The following is a 21,467-nucleotide window of genomic DNA, read 5'->3' as shown; positions in this document are numbered from 1 at the left end:
AACATCATTTCCTTGGGGAAGCCTTCCCTGAGCCTTAGATGAGCTTGGGTCCCATTGCTACATGTTCTCAGAGCTTCCTGTAATCCAGTCATAATGCACTTTACATGTATGTTGGTTGAAAGATCTCTCTGAACTTGTGAGGTGTAAATGTGAAATGAGCATCTCAATCCCATTCTGATTAAGATTTTCCATCTTCGTATTCAACTCCTCGAGCAGTACCCCAACTCCTCCAGCTGTAGCTCCAGGGATTCTTAGAGTCCCTCTTCTTTTTAACCCTGGAGTGTTGAGATGAGGATTATGGATAAGCATTTTCTTAGGGAACCTCCTGTGATGACAGTTGGGGGGCCATAAACAGCTTCACTGGGTATTGTGGTCCCTTAGGGTATGTGACCAACTGACTCCAGCCCTTAGTCTCATGACACTTTCTTCTTTGCCTAACACCTCATACTGTGGCAACTCCTAGCAAAGATAGGGCCCTGCCCTCATAGAGTTTACATTCTGGTTGAGGAAACAGACAATAACAAATTCAGTACATATACAGGAACTCAGTTTGTAATAAGTGCTACAAAGGGAGGAAATTGAGTAATGTGGAAAAGTAACTACAGCAAAGAGAGGCTACTTCCAATGGAAGAATAAGCAGTAATCTAGCTGAGGATGACAGTGGCTTGGACTATGGGACATCAGAGGAGGCAGAGAGAAGTTGTGCACCTTTGGTGGTAGAACTGATGATTGATTAAACGAGGGTAGACAGAGAGGAACAAATGAAGACTTCTAAATTTGACCTGAGCAACTAGGTAGATGGTGTCATTTATTGAGATGAAGAAGACTTGGAAGGCATGAATCAAAGCTCCATTTTGAACATGTTAAAGTTTGACCATTACAAGTCCACATGAATATATCAAATAGGCAATTGGATATATGGGTCTTGGAGCTCACAGGAAAATTCTGGGGATATAAACTTAGGAGTCCTCTGCATCTACATGGTATTTAAACCCATGGGATTGGATATGATTGGAGAAGAGACTCAGGTCTGAGCTGTGGGGTTCAACATTTGGAATTCCAGTTGAGGATGAGTCTGCAAGGGAGGGTTGAGAAGGGGTGGCCAGAAAGGTAAGAGGAAAACCAGGAGAGTATGAAACACCAGAGGGCAGGAAAGGAGAGCGTTTTGGGATGGAGCAGCTAACAACATTCAGAATCCAACCTATGGCCAGAAAAAATGATTATAATGCCAACCTGCTGTTTTTTTCTGGATCCCATTTGTGTGCCCTTGCTTTGGGGCACTTCTCACCTTACTAGAAATTCTCAGCTTCAGACTTCAACTTCCCTTAAACTTAGGTCTACCCTAAGATACAGAGACTGTCTCCATACCTAACCCAGTTATATACACACACTCACCATGCTCGTTCATCCAATCACACAATTATTCATACAATTATTGAATGCCTATTATGTGCCAGGCCCCAAGGATAGGGTGGTGAAGGAAAAAAATCTAGTCAAGGCACTCAAGAAGCCCTCAGGAGCTTATAGTGTATTGGAGAAGACAAATAATCACTCAAATAAATACATGGTGACAAACTGAGAAATGCCACACACAAAAAAGTATAGGGCATCATGAGAGCCTGTCACAGTATCACCTTGTTTAGATTATGCATGATATGCACAGCATCTCCATCTTACACGCACAAATCTTTACTGTGCCCCAGCGCCACCCTGGACAGAGACCTGGGGAACTGGGTCTAGTCTTGATCCTCCTATAAACTTGCTGAGTGACCTTGAGCAGGCCCTCTCCCCTCTTTGGGCCTGTTTGCTGTTCTGTACAATGGAAGACTGAGAGGTAGACTAGATCACAGGTTCTTAACTTAGGGTAAATGGATGGGCTTCAGGGATACAAAAATATATGGAAAAGTATGCATTTTTTTCTTCTGGACAGTGGGCCCACAACTTCCATCAGATCCTTCAGAGGGCTTTTGACCCAAAGAAACTCAAGGACCTAAGGAGCAGATAGTTGTGTGATGATGTGAGCAGGGAACACAGATGACAAAATGATGGACTTTGGAAGTAAGTTTTTGTTTCTTGGACACCATACCCCTTCCTTAACCTTCTCAATGTGTACAGTGATGGAAGAGAAGGCATGATCCTCCTTCTGTGGATGGTGAAGCTCAGTCACCACATAATCCACATAATGGTGCCCTCGAGAAAGGAAACTACCTTTGGCAGCCCCTCTCCAGGAGCATAACAAAGAAAGGTTCCCACTGCACACAGGAAGTCGCTATTACCTTTTGTGTCACCTGCTCCACGGTAACCTGCCCTGGGTCTACTCCCTCTGATCCCCTATCATTCTTGGCTGGAGTATAGACACAAATGTATGTCCATACTAGAGGCAAGATTGGGATATTCACAGAAAGGAAACTAAAGGGAATTCCCTCCTCAAAAAGAAAGCACTTTGAGATTAACTAAGATGTCTGTAAATTAGAAAATCTTGATTCAACTTGTAAGAATGTCCAGCCAAAAGACAGCTGGCTTGGCATAGTCTTTCGGACATCAATATCCTGTCTCTTCATTGTCTCCTCTAAGGATATGAGAGGGAGATGCACATGGGGGCCTCTCTGAGGTCAGGTAGGTTTCCAACCCTTCCAGAACCTCTATCTCGGTCCCCTGCCAAGGGTTGACCATGCTATGGAAAAGAGAGCCACTTTCTTTGGTATCTAAAAGGCTGTAGGAGCACGAGTTACGGGGTGAGAGGGACAAAAAGGCAGAGACAACAGCCTGTGCATAGCCATTGTGTTTTATTGGATCTGGTGTATTTCTTATTTTACAAAATATACAGAGGAGCCAAAAATGCAAAGCAGTCAACAGTGTTCTGATGAGAAAAGGGGTTCTCTGGGGGCCCTTCCCCTCAGATCCTGGCTGACTGGGAGGGTCAGCTAAATGGGACAAGCAAGTGTATTAAGGGGTGGCAGCATGGTAGGGGTGCTGACAATGAGGTGGGACCTGGGTCCTATGGTCCCTGCCTTCTAGGTGTGCTCAGGGGCATCTCTGGGTTGATTCAATAGAGCAAAAGGAGACTCTAAGTGGAAACTGAGGAGGTTATGTGGGGGCTTGGAATAGAGCCTGGGTAAATCAAAGATTCTAATGAATGCCCCCACACTGGGTTCAGATGCTATGCCTGCCTCCCTCCTTCTAGGGTATCCACTGGATAGTCCCTGACTTACTCTATGCCTCCAGAGGAAATGGCAAATGAAAACTTAAATTGTAGCCATCAGAGAGGGTAGGCTGGAACTTTGGCAGGTATCAGCCAGGACATCTCCCACCCATATTTCCCCTGCTGCCACCACCACCATACAAACAGGAAGGAAGGAGAGGAAGGATTTCCAGGGATGAGTGAGACATTAGGATCCCAGGCTCTCCTGGGATACTGAACATGGTATGGAAAATTTCTGTGGTGTTTCCAAGAAGACAAGGTTTTCTGAAGAACCTGGAAACTCATATCCTCATGGCTTGGGACAGCAGACCTATGGAGCTCAGAGTTCCACAGCCTGGCATGCCTGAGCTCTCACTGACAATCTCCAGGACTTTCTGCTCTCTACCCCAGCCACCTCCTAGGACCACTGGCTCAGGCCCAGGATTTCTCCCTCTACATTCTTGTCCCCCTCCTACAGGGCTCTCAAAGGCCCTGGTCTGAAAGGCCAGTCAGTGCCAAGGACAGAGCAGCCTCTCTGAGAAGGGAGTCTTAGGGGAAATGTTTATGAGATCAGGGATGGGGAAGCACCATAGCAGGAGACATTTTGTCTAGTGTTGTGGTTTCTAGAGTTGGGGTGGAAGGTGGAGAACCACTCAACTTCTATAGCAGGGGCACCCTCAACACTGAGTGTCAGGCAGAAAGGGAGTAAGAGCTGTTGGGAGCTGGGAACACCCCGCAGATATGCTCTCCCCATTCCCTGACCCCTTCAGCTCCACAGATCTGGACCACTGAATCCCCAGGCTCTTGGATTCCTACAGCCCCCAGGGCAGGGCTAGGATGAGGACAGACCTGGGAAGAAAAGGGTGCAGTCCACCTGCACTAGGACTATAGGATGGTCCCCCCAGGATCACTGATCCCCTCTCCTGGGGAGCTAGATGACATTGTCAAAGAGCTTCATGGACCTCATGATGTTCTCGTCCTGTAGCCATGGTGTGAGAGAGGCAGATTGGAGAGAAAGAGAAAGAAAAAGAGCTTGTCAGAGACAGGGAGAGGGACACTGAGTCAGAAGTGGGACATTCAGAGACAGAGAGAGACAGTGAGGAAGAAGACACCCAGAGCCTCCCCGAGTTGTGAAGGAACAGAATTCTGGAGTGGAGGTGAGTTAGGGAGATAGTACTTTGCCCAGAGGAGCATTCCCCTACATCACTGAATCAGGCCCTGAGTCCAGACCAGGGAAATATGAAGGGCGAGGACCTGTACCTTTTGACAAGACTCAATGAATTCCTCAATGGTCACCACGCCATCCTTGTTCCTGTCCATCTTCTGCAAAAATGTAGTCAGATAGGGAGAACAGGAGGGATGGCAGGAGAGAGGCAGGCAGAACTAGGGTAAGTTCCCTTCTGAGACTTCACCTCCTTCCCTTCACTCCAGCACCCTCCAGCCTACCCAGTCCCAGGCACCTGGAAGAAGCTCTCCACATGTTCCCTTGGAGCCTCCTCTCGGAGTGCAGGATATGTATACTTGCCCATCATGTCATAGATGGATTTCATGATATCAAGCATTTCCTGTTAGGCCGAGAGAGAAGAGAATCCCTCCTCAGAGCCTCTAGCCTCCAAACCAGGAGGCCTAGGGCCTAGGGCAGGCTCACCCCTTGCTGGTGATGCATATGTGGGTCACGTTTCCCTACTATGGGCCCTTTGCACCTCCCCACACATACAGCCCCTCCAGCTCTTCAGTTGCCCAGCACCTCCTTGGTGATGCAGCCATCCTTATTGAGGTCATACAGGTTGAAGGCCCAGTTCAGCCTGTCGTCTATGGTTCCCCGAAGAATCACTGACAAACCAGCCACAAAGTCCTGGGAAGGAGGCAGGGGTGGGGTGGGTAACCATGTCTTCAGATACCCTTCACCCAACCTCCTCTGTGGGTTTGGCCTGTAGATCCTGACCCTGAAGCCCCAGGAAACAGGCCTCTCTGGCCCGTCTCCTCCAGCTCACCTCAAAACTGACCGAGCCATCATGGTTGGTGTCAAAGGCATTGAAGAGAAAAGTGGCATATGTGCTGGAGTCTGTGGAATAAGTGTGGCTAAGTAAGCTTGGCTTCCAGACCCGGGAGGGCTTCCTACCTCTATGGGGGTCCCCAAACCCTTCTTATCACTTGGCATTTCCAGTCCCTCCAGAACCCTCTTCCCACTCAGCCTAGAGATGGATAGCTGCTTCCTCTCCGGCCTTGTCCTCTCACCTCCTTGAGGAAAGAATTGGGAGTAAATCTGCTTGAAGTTCTCCTCATTGACGATTCCGCTGGGACACTCCTGGGGAAGGTGGGGGCAGACTGAGGGCAGACAAAATCTCCTTCCATTCATTACCCCCCTCCCCCCATGCCCAGAGATTCCCAGAGGGAAAATTTTCATGTCTTCAGCGGGCTCACCATGGAGGTCTTCTAATGGGAAGCAAGACTTCTCCCCAGTGCACAAACAAAAAACACAGAACTAACCGGCCAGTCTACAGGCTCCGTCCCCTTTCAAACCGACCAGAACCTCCCGTTAGAGGGCAAGGGGTTCTCCCTCCCCATCCTCTTCCCTCTCAGTCCCCAAAGCACCCAGGCCATCCTATCAGAGAAGTCCTGGGTAGGCCCCGCCCCTCCTGCCCCACCCCTAGCCCTGTTTGGTCTCGCTTTGCACTCACGTTCTTGAAGCCCCGGTACAGGACCTGCAACTCCTTGCGCGTGAACTTGGTTTGCTCTTGCAGCTGCTCCAGGCCCTCAGGCCGGTGACACACGGTGGACAGTTCAAACTCATCCTCCACACTGTCTGTGGGGGTCGGTGGGGGGGGGACAGCCGCGCCTCAGGCCCGGCCCCCACGATCCCTGTTCAAAATCACCGACCCATCCATCCCCCCATCTCCAACGCTGGAGACCAGCCTGACAGTTCCCTGGACCCCAAGCCGAGGACGTCAAGGCTAGGAGAGAAAACGCTGGTCAGCTTTGAGGTTTATCAGCGGGCCCCGTCCAAGGCCAGGCCTGGCCCCAGAGCCAGGGGTCCAACTCGGCGCTGGCCCCTGGGCCTTGATCCCTGGTTGGAGGGGAAGGCTTCCAGCCCCATATTCGTCCCAGAAAGGGAGGAGTAGGAAAAATGGGTTTGAGAGGAGGCGTCTGAGGGTCGGAGCTCCCGGCATTCCCAGACCAGGCCTTCCCAGACCAACTCAGATCCACCCAGCGTTGGCCTTGCCCCGCCCAGATCCTTCCCTCCAGCCAAGTCCCGCCCGTCCCGCCTATCCCAGCCATGCCAGCCATGCCCCACCCAGCTCCAGGCAAGCCCCATCCAGATCCCACCCCTGCCCCCACCCCTCGTAAGCCTTAGTGAAGGTCCCATCCCTGACCCCATCTCAATCCCGCCCCAGGCCCCAACATCCATTCCCCAGGCAAGTGCCCCCACCCCGAAATCCCGAAGCTCTCCGCCCCCGCCCCCACCAGGAGAATAAGTCACCTGGGTCCAGCGGGCGGGGTCTGTGGGGGCGGAGGGAGGCTGGGGCGGCTAATGCTGAAGGGAGGGAACTGTCACCGAGAAAGCGGAAGACCCGGCCAACTGCAGACACACACCTCGCCCCTCACACTCACAGCAAATCTCACAGACCTGCGTGTTACAATGCACACACCCCAGCCCCGTGCGCAAAGGCACACGTAACGAACGAGCACAAACACATGAAAGGGACCCCACACACGCATGCTTGCGGGACTCACACCTGTCCTTTTCCGGAATCTACCCCCACGTGGGACCCAGCGAAATCAACCATGACGATACTCTCAAAAATAACTACAAAACGGGCCCTTATAGCTTGCAAAATGCAATATGATCCTATGAGGTGGCCAAGGCCCAACTGAAGCCTAGAGACAAAACGAAGTCTGGGGACCCGGCTGAGATTAAAAAACCCAAGTATACCGGCACCTAGAAGGCGGTCTCCATCCTCTCCACGCCAGTCATGGCACAGGTGACATACATCTCGAGGCCCAAAACATGCCCAGGGGCAGGGCGCGTGGCCAGAGGCACAGACTCTAACCCATCTCAGCCACTTACAGACCTTCCCAGTCGCCTGGCCCCGCCCCCGTCACGTTTGCCACACCAGCAAGGCTCGGGCCACGGCCCTGCCACGCTGGCCACGCCCAAACACCTGGATCCCGCCCATTTCGCCAACGAATGGCGCCCATAGACACTCGAGCTCCGCCCCCAAAACTGACCCATGCATTCCACTTCCTCACACTAGGGTCAGCGAGCGCCCACCCCACCCTTGCCATATTGGTCAACACACACACACACACACACACACACACACACACACACGCTGGTCACATCCCCACACATATGGCCCCGCCCCCAGAAGCACAGGAGAGGCACTTGCTTTCACTGACTGAGGGCAGGGCTTGGGGCCCGCAGCATGGCAGCAGCTTGAGGAACCGCTGCTTCAGCGCTTTTTTAGTGGGCCCTGGTGGGTGGCCTGGGGAGAAAGAAGACCCCAGGAGGGCACATTAACCCCCACAGTTCCTCTATTCCCTGTCCCCCCCTCCCCCTACTATCACAATTCGACCCCGACTGGGGGTGGGTGTTGGGGGAGGACTGGTGAGAGTAGCTGTGGCAGGGTTAGAGGACCCCCAGTGGGTTTCACAGGTTTGGAAAGTCCACCGAGGTGGCTCAAGCACCTTGTATAATGGGACACAGCCTGAGGACAGTCAGGCGGCCGGGGGGGTGAGGGGCATTGGCCTTAGTGTCTGCTGACCAGTGCCCTTGGCTCCAGCGCTATGGCTTGACCACTGAGGGTGATATCCAACCCAAGGATTGCCTGGGTAGGAACACCTCTCTCTCACACACACACATACAGTGACAGGTGTGTATAGTGCACATAGAATGATAAATTACAGAATAATGGATGCCATACAGTGACAGCTTGATACCCAATAACTCACTCACACCCAATGCCCTAATTAAGCAGGCTCCAACACATGCACACAGACACACACACACACACTTTGACCTAGTACTCCTTAATACAAACATATACAAGTGTGACCTAGGAAAAACATGACACACACATATGAGGACCCATACAGGCCATCTTTCATACAGCATGATCAAACCACACAAGAACACACAATGACCCTAGAACATCATGGCACAGTGTGTTAAGGACACTATGACACTCTGTGACCTTATGACATTATGACACATATCAAGGTCACCATGACACACACCCATATCATATTGTGACCCAGGTGCCAAGGGCTCCCAGATACCTAAGACTACAGCTCACCCACCGAACCCTCATTCGTCCTGGGTACACTCACCTTTCTCTCCTATAGCCCTTCATTCCAAGGCACCTAGAATCTTCCTGCCAGTGGAACCAGGTTCCTTATCAGCTAACTTACCCATCCTAAAAGTATGTCCCTTCCCAGTCCCTTTCAGTATGGCTTACTCTTTGAAGGTGAAATGATAGCAAACTTTGAGGCAACAACAGACCTCGAAGATGAGTATTTTGGTGTAATGTGAGACTAGCCAGAGCCCACTGATGACAGTTTACCTCATGTCCCCTTATTTACACACATGTCCCACAGCTTTAATTGCATCCCAGGGAGACCCTCTGCCTTGGTGTGTCTGTCTGTCTCCCAGATGCACATACCTCCAGACTCCAGGGCCAAAGTCCACTGGATCTGGCACACTGAAGTTGGCCTCAGTCCATTCCTGGAGGGGCTCAACTTCCTTTGGTTGTAGGTTACTCCGGCACCCCAGCTCCCACGCAGGCGCCACCCTCCCAAGCCAGGCTCCACCCTTAAGACAAGGCTGTGCTCCCAGGAGGTAACTGCTTGCAGTGAATGCCTTCTCCCCCTCCAATAGGTCTCTCTCTCCCCTCCCCCACAGGAGCTAGGGAGGGGTGGGAGAGAGGCAGTGGATCGATGGTGGCCTGGCCCCCGGCCTAGGGCTCCATTAGCCTGGACTTTGGTTTCCCGAAGCCGGATTGAGCTTGGGGCCTCCAGTGGTGTAGTAGCCGGACTAGAGGACGGCTCCCTCACCTCTCTCATCCTCCCCCTCCTTATATATCCCCCCTTATCTGGTCCCCTGCCTGCACCCAGGACTCAGTCTCCGCTAGGCTCCTTGGAAGGTGGGAAGTGAAAGTGGCTGCCTTTAGCCTATAGGACGCCTGGGTTTTCTGGATGACCCCTCTCCCCACCAGTCTAAAGGGGACGGCAAGTTAGAGCCCAACTGACTTCATCTTTTCAAGACTGGATGAACCCCAGTTAATCTAGGACCAACCCTGCTCCTCACCCCACCTCAATAAGTACAGCAAAGGATGGAGGGTGAGCTGGGAGTTTTCTGCTCTTACTGAACCCTAGAGTAGGCAATTCATGGACTTCCTCTTGTCCCCAACTTCATTCACATCTTTTCAGTTCTCCCAGGTGTCTACCCAGCAGCCCTCCTATCTTGGTTCTTGCATTTTCCTGTTTCTGGTGAAACTGGGTATAGTTGCCATGCTATGAAGCTGCACAGTTCTTTGTGTGGAGAGGAGAGAGGTCGAAACTCTCTGGGGAGGCAGAATGGGCTCCTCTCTCTACCTCCAATATCACTCTCCCCACTTGACTTTGGGGTGGGGTGGAGAATTGATTTCCCATTCCCAATATCTAGGCCTTGGAGACCATTCTGCCTTTGGATCCTGAGAGGAACTGGGAGAGGCAAGGGGGCTTGGGAAGCAGGATCCGTGATCTGATCCACCCTCACCCTCATGCCAGAGCTGATCTATAAATGTCTCATTCACAGTGTTCCCACTAGTGTCCCTCCAGAACCCACTCCCATTCCAAGCCTTGGGTATGGAGCTGGTATATCCTCAGGGAGCTCTGGGAATAGCCACAAATGTAATCCAATAACCAAAGAGGCTTAGCCACACACCCTGTACCCCTCAGGCACAGTCATATCCACCATCTCAGAAAGCCACACACCCTGTCACATACACAGTCTCACATAGTCACATAAATTGTCCTTTTTACACACATGGACACACAGTCACACCCCCCATATCTCTCACACACTGAGTCCACACACACACTCTGTAACCTACACCGGCAAGGATAGAGGCGTGGAGAGTCATACGTATTTTCAGAGGTGCTGTTTGGCCCCAAAAGTGAATCCCCAGAAGGCTGGTGTTATCTCAGGATCCCTGGAACCTCCTTTCTCTACCCCAGATACCTCTGCCTGTCTCTAGAGCTCTCCTCATGTGCCCCAGATTCCCCTCATCTCCATACCCCAGTCTTCATATGCTGTACCCCTCATCACCTCCCCAAACACCCTGTCCCTCTCTCCTCACCTCCCTCAGACACCCATTCTCCCAGACTCCCTCCTTACCTCCCCCAGATCCACTCCTTGAGTCCCCCTCTTTACCTCTCCCAGATGTCCTATTCCCCAGGCAGCCCTCCTCATCTCCCCCAGATGCCCTATCCAATCACTAACCTACTCACCCCCGCCTCCAGTCATGAAATCAGAGTAACCCCCTCCCCAAGGCTACAGCCAGCTGTCCCTCCGCCAGCAGCCCAGACATGCCTAGACAGCTGAGTTACCTTCCAAGGAGACAGGCTCAAAGAGGCCAAACTGCTCCAGGACCTTGACAAACAGAGCGAGGACCACGAGCACAGCAACCATCTCCAGCCCTTCCAGGTTCATGGTGGGCCTGGGGCATGGCTCCACCTGCTGAGGCTCAGACACGCTGGCCCGCCCTCCTTACAACATCTCCCCCTCAGGCTCCCCAGCCTGAGTAGGACTGCCTGCAGTGTCCCTCCCCATCTCCCTCCCTGGATCTCCTCCCTCTCCCCCGCCTCACCCCGCCTATGCCCCACACGCCTCCCAACCACAGCTTCCCAGCCACAGCCTCTTCCTCTTAAGAGGGCCACCTCAGCCTATGGACTGGCATCTCCTCAGGAGCCTCTGGCATGAAGGATATGGCAAGGCCAGGCCAGAGGAGGGAAGCAGTGACCTGCTTGTCCCTGAGGACAGTTCCCCCAGATACTCTGTGGCTGCTCTGTGCCAAAGGGAGGGGGCAGAGGGAGGAGCTATGCTTAGGGAAAAGCAGGGAAGGGCAGCATGTATGTGTGTGAGAAACAATGAGCTGCACATGTACACGTAATAGATATTTGGGCCAGAATATGTTATGGGTGTCTGGGTATTTTCTTGTCTGTATATTCCTGTGTTGGTCTGAATGAAGAGTATGTGTATCTCCTCTTAAGTGTGTGTGTGTGTGTTTACATGATTGTGCACCTGTCTACTAAGTGTGTGCCTTGTATATATGCAAATGTGACCTGGGTTTCTACGGTATGTGTGTGAGTATATTAGAGTATTTCTGAGTGTGTATGGGATGTGAGGTGTCTGTGTTTTAGTAAGGTTGTGGGATGTGGGTCTGAAGATTGGTAGTATGAATGTGTCCTATAATTAGGAGTATGGGTCTACAGTGCTTGTGTAATTGTATCTGCACGGAACTGTATGAGAATATAAGGGGAGAGAAGGCAATGACCTCTCTCAGTCAGGAGGACACCACCAATATTGATTGCGGTTGCCATGGAGACTGTGAGGCAGGAAGCACTCTCTTCCCACAGGCCACAGACAGGGAAACTGAGGCCCAAGGGAGGAGGATTAGGTCCAATAGCCTGGGCAGGAAAAAGGCTGCTTAGCCTTATCACGACCCTCTGGGGAGGGGACTTACTGAGGCTGCCTTAGGGACCAAGAGACTCAAGATCCTTGGGAGAGAAGGGACTATACTCTTCCATTCCTCCTGGCTGGGGCCTTACCCAGGAGCTATCAAAGCCCTGCCTGCTCCTTGGGAACCATTATTGAGCTGGTAGAGAAGCCCAGGGTAGGAGGGAAATCTGAACTCTCCAAGGGAGCCACCCCCACCCCATGCTGATGGTGTCCCCTGCCCCTAGAGCATTCCTGGAGCCCCTCCTCCATCTTCCCTGCTCCTGCTGCTGGTGGTGGTGGTAGTGCGTGAGTGTGTAGTGGGGTGAGGAGAGGCCTGCAGAGCCAATGAGCCAGAAGAGTCTGAGTTACTGCCACAGCTGACTAACATTGACTGAGCGCTCACTATGTGCTATGTGCTTACAGACATTATTACATTGACTTTTCACAATAAACCTATGAAGGAGGTACTATTATCTCCACATTATAGGTGGTATAAGAGGCAAAAGGAGAGTAAGCAAATCTTCCAGATCAGTTAAGTGTCAGAGCTTCAATTTTAACCCAGTCTGACTCTGAGCCTTTGCTCTAAACCACCACGCTACATTGGCTCCCTTCTTAGACAGCTTGCCCACCCAGGAGGCCCAGTTTAGGGGGACTGACCCAGAAGGATCCCTCCTCTTTTGTCCAGCTCTGGGATAAATGTGTCTCTGTGGGCTGACGGTCGGGGTGGTGGCTGGTCCCTACTGCTTCAATTTGAGGTTCACTCATCTGCAGTTCTACATGGCCACCACATGGGGTCAGGCATCCATCTCAGACCATACCTTACCCCTTTCCTCTCCTCCCACCCTGCAGCATCCCAGGAAGGAGTGGAAAGGAGGACTCAGAATGAGGGTATGCCTCAGGCAGGCATGGTCCTCTGCTTGCCCCTCCACCCTCCCCCAGGAAGAAGTCAACTCAGGGACTGCTTTTGGTTTCTCACACTTTAGAAAAGTTACAGATTTACAGATGAAACCAGCAAATATCTATCACTGTCCAAATTCCACACCCGGCATTTAATACCCTTCCTTCTATCCTCATCAGCAGATCCCCTTTTTTCAGCTAGCTTGGCCTCCTCTCTGTCCCTCAACACACCAAACTCGGTGCTATCTCTGTGTCTTTGCTCCTGCTATTCCCTCTACCTGGAATGCCTTCCCTTCTGCTCTCCTTCTATCCTACACTTCTTACCTATCCTTTAGAGGCAGCTTAAATTCTCTTCCCTTCAAAGCCTCCAGCCCTCAGCGGGCTCCCAGCTTCCTGAATTTCTCCTGAACTCATTCTTGGGCCCTCAAAACTCAGCATCTATTTCTGTAATGTTATTAGTGGGAACAGTAAAAGGAGGCAGCATAGCATAGTAGGTAACCCAGGGTGCCAGACTTCCTGGGTTCAAATCCCAGCTTTGCTACTTGCAATTAACTGGGCAAGTTCTTAATCTCTGTGTGCCTCAGTTTCCCACTTCATATGGTTGTTGGGAGGAGTAAATGAATTAATACACGGAAAGCTATTAGAAAGACTCCTGGCACAGAGTAACAGCTGAAGTGTTTGCTACCATTATTAATCACAGGACACTCCCCCCTTTACATTTCTATAAGCTCTTAGCAATTCCCAAAGGATTTCCACATTGTTATCTTGATGGCTTCTCATGTCAACCCCATGAGGTAAACAGAGTGAACAGTATTGTGCCCATTTCACTGATGACGTAAACGAGGCCCAGAGAGGTAAAGGGACTTGCTTAAGGTCACCTAGCTAAGAGGAGATAAAGCAGATTTGAACCCAGATCTTTCTGGATCGGTCCTGTTTTCTCAACTAGATTCTAAGCTCCTAGAGAGCAAAGATGTTAAAAAATTGGATGTACACAAATTGAATCCCAGGCTCTGAGCTGATGCCTATGGAACAAAGGTGAACCAAAAGGGTTCTAGCTCCCACTGGACAGGCAGAGACAGCCCTTTGAGAGAACTATAAAGCATCTATTCATTCAAAAAATATTTGTTGTGTGCCTACTACGTGGTAGAAACTGTTCTAGGCAAGCTATGAAATGAGCTATAGCAAAAGCTTTCTAACTGGGAGGCCAGGAAAAATTTGGAGAGGGTATTTTTTGAGGTGGTTCTTAAAAGATGGCTAAAATGTCAACAGCTCACCTTAACAAAGGGATCAACATTTATTGAGTACATTTTGTGTCCTGAATACTTTACATATATTATTTCACTTAGTCCTCATAATAAACCTAAGAGAGAGAGTCTATTATTCCTGTGTTTACAGGTGATGTGGTCAGAGTCAGAAGTAGTAAATCCATTTTGCAGATGAAGGAATTGAGGCTCAAAGAAGTGATTTTCCCAAGATAACACAGATGATAAAGGATGGATCAAGACTTGAACCGAAACCAATGATCTGCCAGCTCCCTCAGGCTGTCTCTCCAATCTGTGTGGGAGTATCAAGGAATCTTGGGTGACTATAGCTTAGTTCATGTTGGGGGAGCTATGAGTGATAAGACCAAAAAGGGTCGGATTCCATGAAGCTTTGAATGCCATGCCAGACTATGTGGATCAACAGAGGCAGCACAGCACATCTCCCTGCTCTCTGCTGGTGATTCACAGATGGAAGACTGACAACTTTGCACCCAGTTGCCCTGTCCCTGGACTCTCCTCTTCCCTCTCTCACCTCCACCCTCAACCTTCAGAGACTTAGCTCTTCACCCAAAGGAGTGAAGTCTTAATGGAAGCACTTCAGGCAGAGTGAGGGCTCACAGAAAAGAATCTTGAAGCATTAAGTGGGCCCTCTCCAGTCCCTCAAATCTAACCACAGAAATATTCCTATCATCTAGTCGTTTACCTCCTAGAGTAATACTGCCTTACGGGTGGGGGACCCACCCTATGCAACTGTCCCACTTTCCTGTCTGCACTTGCTCCCCCAGTGAAGACTCCAGCCAGTGAAGATCGCAGAGCTCTTCTCTCAGTCCCCCAGCCCCACTACATCCCCAGCCAGGCCAAAAGACATAGCAGCCCCCAGCTGCATCAGGTGATTAATGACCTCCCTAGGCCTTGGGGCTATTTTGGGGCCTGGAAGTCATGCCTGCTATGATTGAGAGCTGGCCCTGCCTGGCTCCAGTCATCTGTCATTGGAGACAGGCCCAAGCAGGGGGCTTGGGAGATGCACGCTCCCCAAGAGACTTCCAAGCATGGCTCTGGCTCAGCCCCATCTCCCCCACTTCTGGGAAGCACATGGCAAGGAGAGCCCTACCTATACTCTAGGGACTCAAGTGGATACCATGGAGAGAACCAGAGAACTACCGATCCCAGAATGCCACCGGGCTAGGTTGTTTTCATCTCCCCAGGCCAAGTGGGGAGGAGATACTGGATTTTGTGGGCCCTGCCAAGGCAGTCTTAAGAAACCCAAGTGGAGGTGTGTGTAAATCTCAGCAGTGCCATGACATGATACCCACAATCCACATGTCATAAATCCCACAAATCTCACACCAAGGTACAACCTTGTGAAAGCTACACAACTAACTCAGGAATCCCCAACCCAACTCTAAAGCATAGAATTCCAGGTACATGCAGTCTCACTCTCAAGGATATGCAACCCCAGGGATGCACAGCCCCAGTGATCACAACCCCAATGATGCACAACCTCCTTAATACAGGTTCCCAGAGATAGAAAAAACGGTGACATACAATCCTTATGCCACACGAGTCTATCCATCCCTTCATACACAAACTCACTAGCTGAGTTCATGTTGGTCTGTTCCTATCTCAGGATTTTTTCCTTCTGGACACTGACCCCAGTCATCTTAATATCCCATTAAACTAAGCAATTCAGCAAAGGGCTGTGCCTTTTCCCTGCTCTGCGGCAAGCTGCCTCCTTTTATCCTTGTGAGGGGACTTGCCCCTTACATCCATCTGCTTGAGGTCCCCTCCTCTGCCCTCAGTGAAAAGCCCTGGCCCCTCCTCCACCCTTGTGAGGGACCGTGATGCCTCCTCTCCTTTCTTCTTTGAAGACCCCCTATCTCCTCCACCTTCTCTGTATGGGACCCTATCCCTAGCTCCACTTCTGTCAGGGGTCTTGCCTTTTAAACTCCTTTCTTTGAGGGATCATGCTCCCTCCATCTCTGTGAGGGGCCCTTTCCCTCCCCACCTCTGTAAGCCACCTATCCCATTTCACTCATTTTTTGCGGGGTCCAGCCCCCTTCTCCCTTCCTCATACCTGGCGACAGTGACCCAGTCACCAGCTGATAGAGGGATCGCGCTGCCTGCCCCAACGGGCTCCGGCATCTGCGGGGGCATCGGTTCATGGTTCGGCAGAGAGCGCAGTAGCCAAGCTCCGCCCCCAAGGCCCTGGGCGGTCCAGTCTCCGCCCTCATCCTAGTGGGCCCTGAGTGGGCGGCGCCGGAGGGGCGGACCCGCAAGACGAGGATCTTAAGACATGAGAGCCTCATTCCGTTCCCTATCTTCTCCGGGCCACATGAGGGGAACTCACCATGTCCCCATCATCTGAAGCACCCGTCCCCAAAGTTCCTCTGCTGGTGCGAGGTGGCGACAGCGGTAACGGGGGGACGGACTCTACTCACAGCCTTCTCTGGAAATGTTTTCTGGATTTCTGACGGGGAATGGAGCACCCACGGATTTTGAAAAGGGAGCTGGAAGGGGAATAAACCTTATCTTTTACTGCCCCTCTTCAGCTCCCCCTTCTCTGCCTGTCGCACCCCTCCTCCTCTCAGTTTGATACGGAGATGCGAAAGGGTAAGAGGACACAGTTGTCATGGTAACTTCCCACACTTTCAGACTTCCTAGACCAATGGGAGAGAGAGCAGGAGGGAGAAGGAAGAATTGGCCAGTGTATTAGGATGGCAAAGAGGAGGCAGCAGGGATGTGCCCCTGCTGGTCTCTGTCTCCTGGCTCTGAATCCCCTTCTCTCATAACTGTTTTGTGTCCCTCTGTCCTGGTGCAGCAGGTTCACACATTTTCCCATCATACGCTGACAGCCAGTCAAATGCATCAGGAGAGGAGGAAGAAGAAACCCCCCTCAGTGCCGGCCCTGACCCCTTTTTCCTGGATTATACCCAAAGTAAACCCTTCCAGGACCCAATAATGATTTCAAACTGCTGGGAGAGCCTACAGGAGACATAGTCCCACTCCTCCGACTGGGATTCCATATTTTTGGATAAAAATCCTACATAGGTGAGGCGAGAGTCAACTGCAAACTCCACGCAAATCTCACCACTTGATCTGGCGACATTCCCTTTCGGAATCAGCTCCACTAAGCCAGAAGCAGCAGCGTGGCTCCTCTAACACCACACGGGGGCGCCCCTGTCCGGGGAACGATATCTATGGCCAGAGGGACGGGACTCCGGAGATCCCAGGTCCAAGGACCCAAGCTCAGGCCTTAGCCAGCCAGGTCTCAACTCTCTCATCTCCAGTCCTTTCTTCACTTCCGGCTAGGACAGAACCGCTGCTGATCGCTGCCTTTCCCCACCCTCCCGCACTAACAAGCGGACCTGCTCGGCTCGGAAGACTGAAAGGGTTAGAGGCAGGGCGGGGCTGGGATTTTTTTCCCCCAGAAGTCTCCCCAGTTTTGTTTCGAGCCTGGGGTGGGAGTAGAGAAGGAAAGCGGTCGAGGGCCCCCAGGATGTCCTGAGGTATGACTTTAGGGCCCCCTCTCTGTCAGCCTGATGGGCCAGGATGACGGGAGCCAAAGACTACCCTCAAGTCTGATCCAAGGAATCCCGCCTGCACGGGAAAGGAAATCTGGGAACTCGGACGGCCCGGCTGCACCTTCGCCCTGCGCGATCTTCAGCACCGCGGACAACGACTCCCCTTCAGGCTTCAGCTCAGGCGTCTCAAATCATCCAGCGCCTTGAACGTCGGCGTCCCAACCCCATTTGTCTCCCGCTGTAAGGTAAGACCTCCTTGGAAAGGAGAGCTCCCGGTAGCCCTATTTCTACTTTCCTAGTCGTGTGTGGAGCTATCTACAGCGAGGATGCTGATGATATGGAACGCGATTCTTGACGCTCGTCAAGATTTGACCTATTTCCCGTGGGAGGCAGGCAGTGGTATTCCCCATTTTACAGATGAGATAAGTGAGCCCCAGAGAGCAAAAGTTATACATAGCTGGTACTCACACTTCATTCCTGCACCTTTCAACACGAGCGCTTCCCCACCTTCATCCAATCTGATTCAAATAGCCAAGTGGGGAGGGGATGATTCCACTAAAGGAAGAATCAATTAAAGCAGGAAGTAAACAGTAACTAATGTGGTGTTAATGAGGGCCCCGGGGCCCTTACTACTCTCAAAATCCTGAGTTGGTGAGAACAGAGTTCAAAGCAGAGCCAGACAGCTGGACCTTTGAATTCCAACCAGTTTTGAGACACATCTAGGGCCTGCCTGAGTGGAAGGGCTCCCCCTTCTGCGGGTCTCGGCATAGGGACTATGACCTCTCTAGGGTCAATGAGTGGGGGAGACACTTTCTCAAGGCATTACAGCCTAGTCCTCTCCCTCTCCCCAATTCTTAACCTCACTTCTCTCAAGACAGAAGAGGATCAAAACTTCCCTTCACCTCCCCAGCTCATTTCAGACACAGGGGAGACAGTCTCCCTCCTCCCATTCTCTGTTGAGGTTCTTGAGCAGGCTGCACAATGAGAGACAGAAACACACACGTACATGGAAATGTACACAAGGTGACACAGTCACCCACACAAACACATGGATCTGCCTACCAAACCCAGAAATATGCACAGGCACAGATGTACTGGTCTCACATACCTCCCTACTGTGGGAGAGAGACGATGCCTGGGCAGCTAAGTGGTTTGGGGAGGCCCTATGGTACCTCCCAGGCCTAGAGCTTCTATATCTGGGTCTGGAAGGGAGGCAAGAGGGTGTTTTTCTCTGGGTTTGGGTGAAGTTCTGAGAGGGCTGTTGGGGGCCGAAAGAGCTTCAATTGTAAGAATGATCTCTGAGTACTTTTTGGGGGGGCTGACCCAGCACTAACCAAAGCCTCCCCACAGGGGCCAACTGCTGCTCCTGGGAGCCAGTCTGGGCAGCTGGAGACTAGAGTTCCTCCTTAGGTCCACCTGGGCTATTTGCAGAAAACATGGGGAAGCAGCGGTGTGCACTAATGACCCCCTTCTGCACCAGGAAGCCAGAGAGGCAGCAAGGGTAAAACGCGTCATAAACACTCACAGAGCCCCACTGCAGACATCACCACACAAAAGTACACAATCAGCATCAAACGCCAGTATAACCCACATAGTCTCACAATCACAAAACGACACAACCCACTTTAACAAATGCCTGTCCCAGGAGGTTCACAGTAATAAAGTGTTACAAAGAGACACATCACCATAAAGTGAAGCCCTGACACATTCTGGTAGTCATATGCCACTTCATACAGAATCACACACTTAAAGCACAGAGTTGCATATAGAACAGAGACACATGGTTAAAACAACTTCATTAGTACAATCAGGGTCCTACATAACCTCACTCAAACATCTGACAAGATCATACAATTGCATAGCCACACACGCAATCACATTCACCCTGGCTGTCACCAAGCCTAGGGCACTTTGCAATCAGCTGTGGGAGGTGCACACACATACACACACACAGACACACACAAGGAATGACAGGCGCTCACGCACGTAACACCTCCTTCAGACACTCTCCCAGCCTTGTGTCACACACGCCCACACCTGCTGCCTCTCCCACCTGCCGGCCTGCTCTCCCCCCACCCCCGAGGGACCTAAAGCTTTGAACCCTAGTCTCCTCCGCCCAGAACAGTGGGGAGGGTGCCTGGAAATGGGGTAGAGTGCGGGTAAGGGCCGGGCCGGAGTTAGAGAGGGTTAAGGGTCTGGGAGGGGCGAGGGTGGGGGGGGAATCTGCCCTCCCTCCTGCGACTCCTGAGCCACCGACTCACCCGTAAGCTGGTCATAGGATCCGTCCAGGTCCCGAGAATCGGACAAACTCTCCTTACGGCCCTGGCCCCGCATGGCCCCAGGCGCCCCCCTCCCGTCCCGCCTGGGCTGTGGGAGGGGGCGCCGGTGGCCGGGATAGGGCGCTCACACGGCGCCCCCTGGCGGTGTAGCACGCTGCTAGGGCTGGGGGCCGGGAGAGTCGGGACTGGGGATGAGTCTGGGGACCAGGCCGGGGTCTAGGGCCCACCAGGGGGTCCTGGGGCAGCAACGGGAGGTTTAGGCTGTAGGTGAGCGCAGAGCCGGAGGCAGAGCGGAGCTGAAAGCGGAGCCGAGCTGCCTTTCTCCTCCCGCCCCCTCCCCGAGGCTGTCACCGCGCCTCCCCCCTTTGGCGCTGCCGGGATTGGCTCCCCCTACCCCCGCCCCCTCCTCTTTGCAGCTCGGGGGAGGCACCCGGTGAAAGGGTGAGCTGGGAAGTGCAGGAAGGGAGACTGGCTCTCCAGAAACACTACTCCCTAAACCTGAAGCCAAGGGTCTTAGGGGTGGAAGAGGGAGCCCAAGGCCCTACGGTGAGGAAACCCCGCCCCCAATTCTCAGGCAGTCCTTCCCCCACCGTCAGCACGGGTCGGGTATGTCTCTGAGTCCCCTGTTCAGAGAGTCTCCAGGTCAGCCCCTATTTTCTCTGTTGTGCTCTTCTCATGTATCTGTCTCTGTGGCCCCCGCCAGGGCCCACCCTGCTTGAAGAGGAATGAGGATGCAGAATAAAGGTCAACTCAGCCTCTAATACAGGCTCATCTCAGGCCAGAGGGCTATCATTTTCTCTTCTCTCAGAAGGACCCCCCACCCTCACCCACTCCAGGGCCTGTCTCTGGGTCCCATTCACTCTCAGGGTGACTTCTTCCTTGATCTAAGGATCCCTATTGGCCAACGGGGAAGAAAAGGAAAAGAAAGTGAACAAGGTCTGTTTCTTAAGACTTTCTTGCTCTTTTGTTCCTTGTTTTTTTCTTTCAACTGTCCAGCCCTTCTCTCTTCTGTCACCTGCCCTGCCCTAGATCCCTTGTTTTCCAGAAGATCTGAGCATCCAGGTGAGGATACAGAGTGGGGAAGACATGTCCTTGTTATGAGGCCCTCTTCTCTTAGATTAGCTCCTTTCCTGAAGCCAGGGGCTAGCATAGAGCTGAGCCACCTCTGACTCCCAGGAATGGCTACTGAATGACTGAGTCTACTTGTCTAACCTTCCTCAGGATGATTCCCGGGCTCCTAGCCCAAGAGCCCACCCACTCACCATGAGAATGGACGTGAGCAATGACTGGTGGGTCTGGAGGCATGGTGGCAGGTCCCAGGTCATCCTGCCTGCCCAGCAGCTCCTCTGAGATTGAAAGCTCCAGCTAAACTGACCTGCATATTTAATCTCTTCAATTGCATTTAATTTCCCAAGGACTTGATTCAATTAACCCAGCAGGAATTGTGGTGGGAGTTCAAGCATGAAAGGGGTACAAGCAGCTGAAGGACTGTCTTATGGAGCAATGCCCTATTCCTGGCTCTCCCCTGACTCTAGAGGGTCCTCCACAGACCTAGCACAGATGCTGGGACATGGACAGAGAACGGGCAGCTCCTTGTGAGGTTGAATTCTAGGAGAGGATGGGATT

At 52.1% G+C, this 21,467-nt stretch overlaps 1 protein-coding gene across 8 annotated transcripts; it reads right to left on the bottom strand.

Moving 5' to 3' along the window:
- Positions 1-2,769: 2,769 nt before the first annotated feature.
- On the bottom strand, positions 2,770-20,389 carry KCNIP2 (potassium voltage-gated channel interacting protein 2). 8 transcript variants are annotated; one of them, XM_008520861.2, is made up of 10 exons: positions 19,824-20,389; positions 7,573-7,668; positions 6,663-6,716; positions 5,863-5,987; positions 5,420-5,489; positions 5,176-5,246; positions 4,929-5,036; positions 4,642-4,746; positions 4,442-4,504; positions 2,770-4,160 (listed from the first exon to the last, which is right to left on the bottom strand). In XM_008520861.2, exons 1-10 carry the CDS (start codon positions 19,894-19,896, stop codon positions 4,113-4,115), a joined length of 813 nt encoding a protein of 270 aa, XP_008519083.1. In that variant the 5' UTR covers positions 19,897-20,389; the 3' UTR covers positions 2,770-4,112. The 8 variants fall into 8 exon arrangements, with proteins under 8 accessions (XP_008519083.1, XP_070414522.1, XP_008519086.1 ...); XM_070558421.1 differs by having other exon boundaries at positions 7,583-7,668; positions 19,824-20,223; XM_008520864.2 differs by lacking the exon at positions 6,663-6,716 and having other exon boundaries at positions 19,824-20,230.
- Between the last annotated feature and the right edge of the window lie 1,078 nt (positions 20,390-21,467).

The sequence above is a fragment of the Equus przewalskii genome, chromosome 1 (assembly GCF_037783145.1).
Source record: "Equus przewalskii isolate Varuska chromosome 1, EquPr2, whole genome shotgun sequence".
NCBI lineage: Eukaryota > Metazoa > Chordata > Mammalia > Perissodactyla > Equidae > Equus > Equus przewalskii.
This window is presented reverse-complemented; position numbering and strand designations above follow the sequence as displayed.

What these genes read in the sequence shown, in the direction of transcription:
- KCNIP2 (XM_008520859.2), bottom strand. Translation starts at nt 16,347, where the DNA reads ATGAGGCTCTCATGTCTTAAGATCCTCGTCTTGCGGGTCCGCCCCTCC. An exon ending in GACTGGGTCACTGTCGCCAG is followed by an intron (nt 5,988 to 16,115) that starts GTATGAGGAAGG and finishes CGACCCCCACAG; the next exon opens with ACAGTGTGGAGGATGAGTTT. An exon ending in ATGGCTCGGTCAGTTTTGAG is followed by an intron (nt 5,037 to 5,175) that starts GTGAGCTGGAGG and finishes CCTCCTTCCCAG; the next exon opens with GACTTTGTGGCTGGTTTGTC.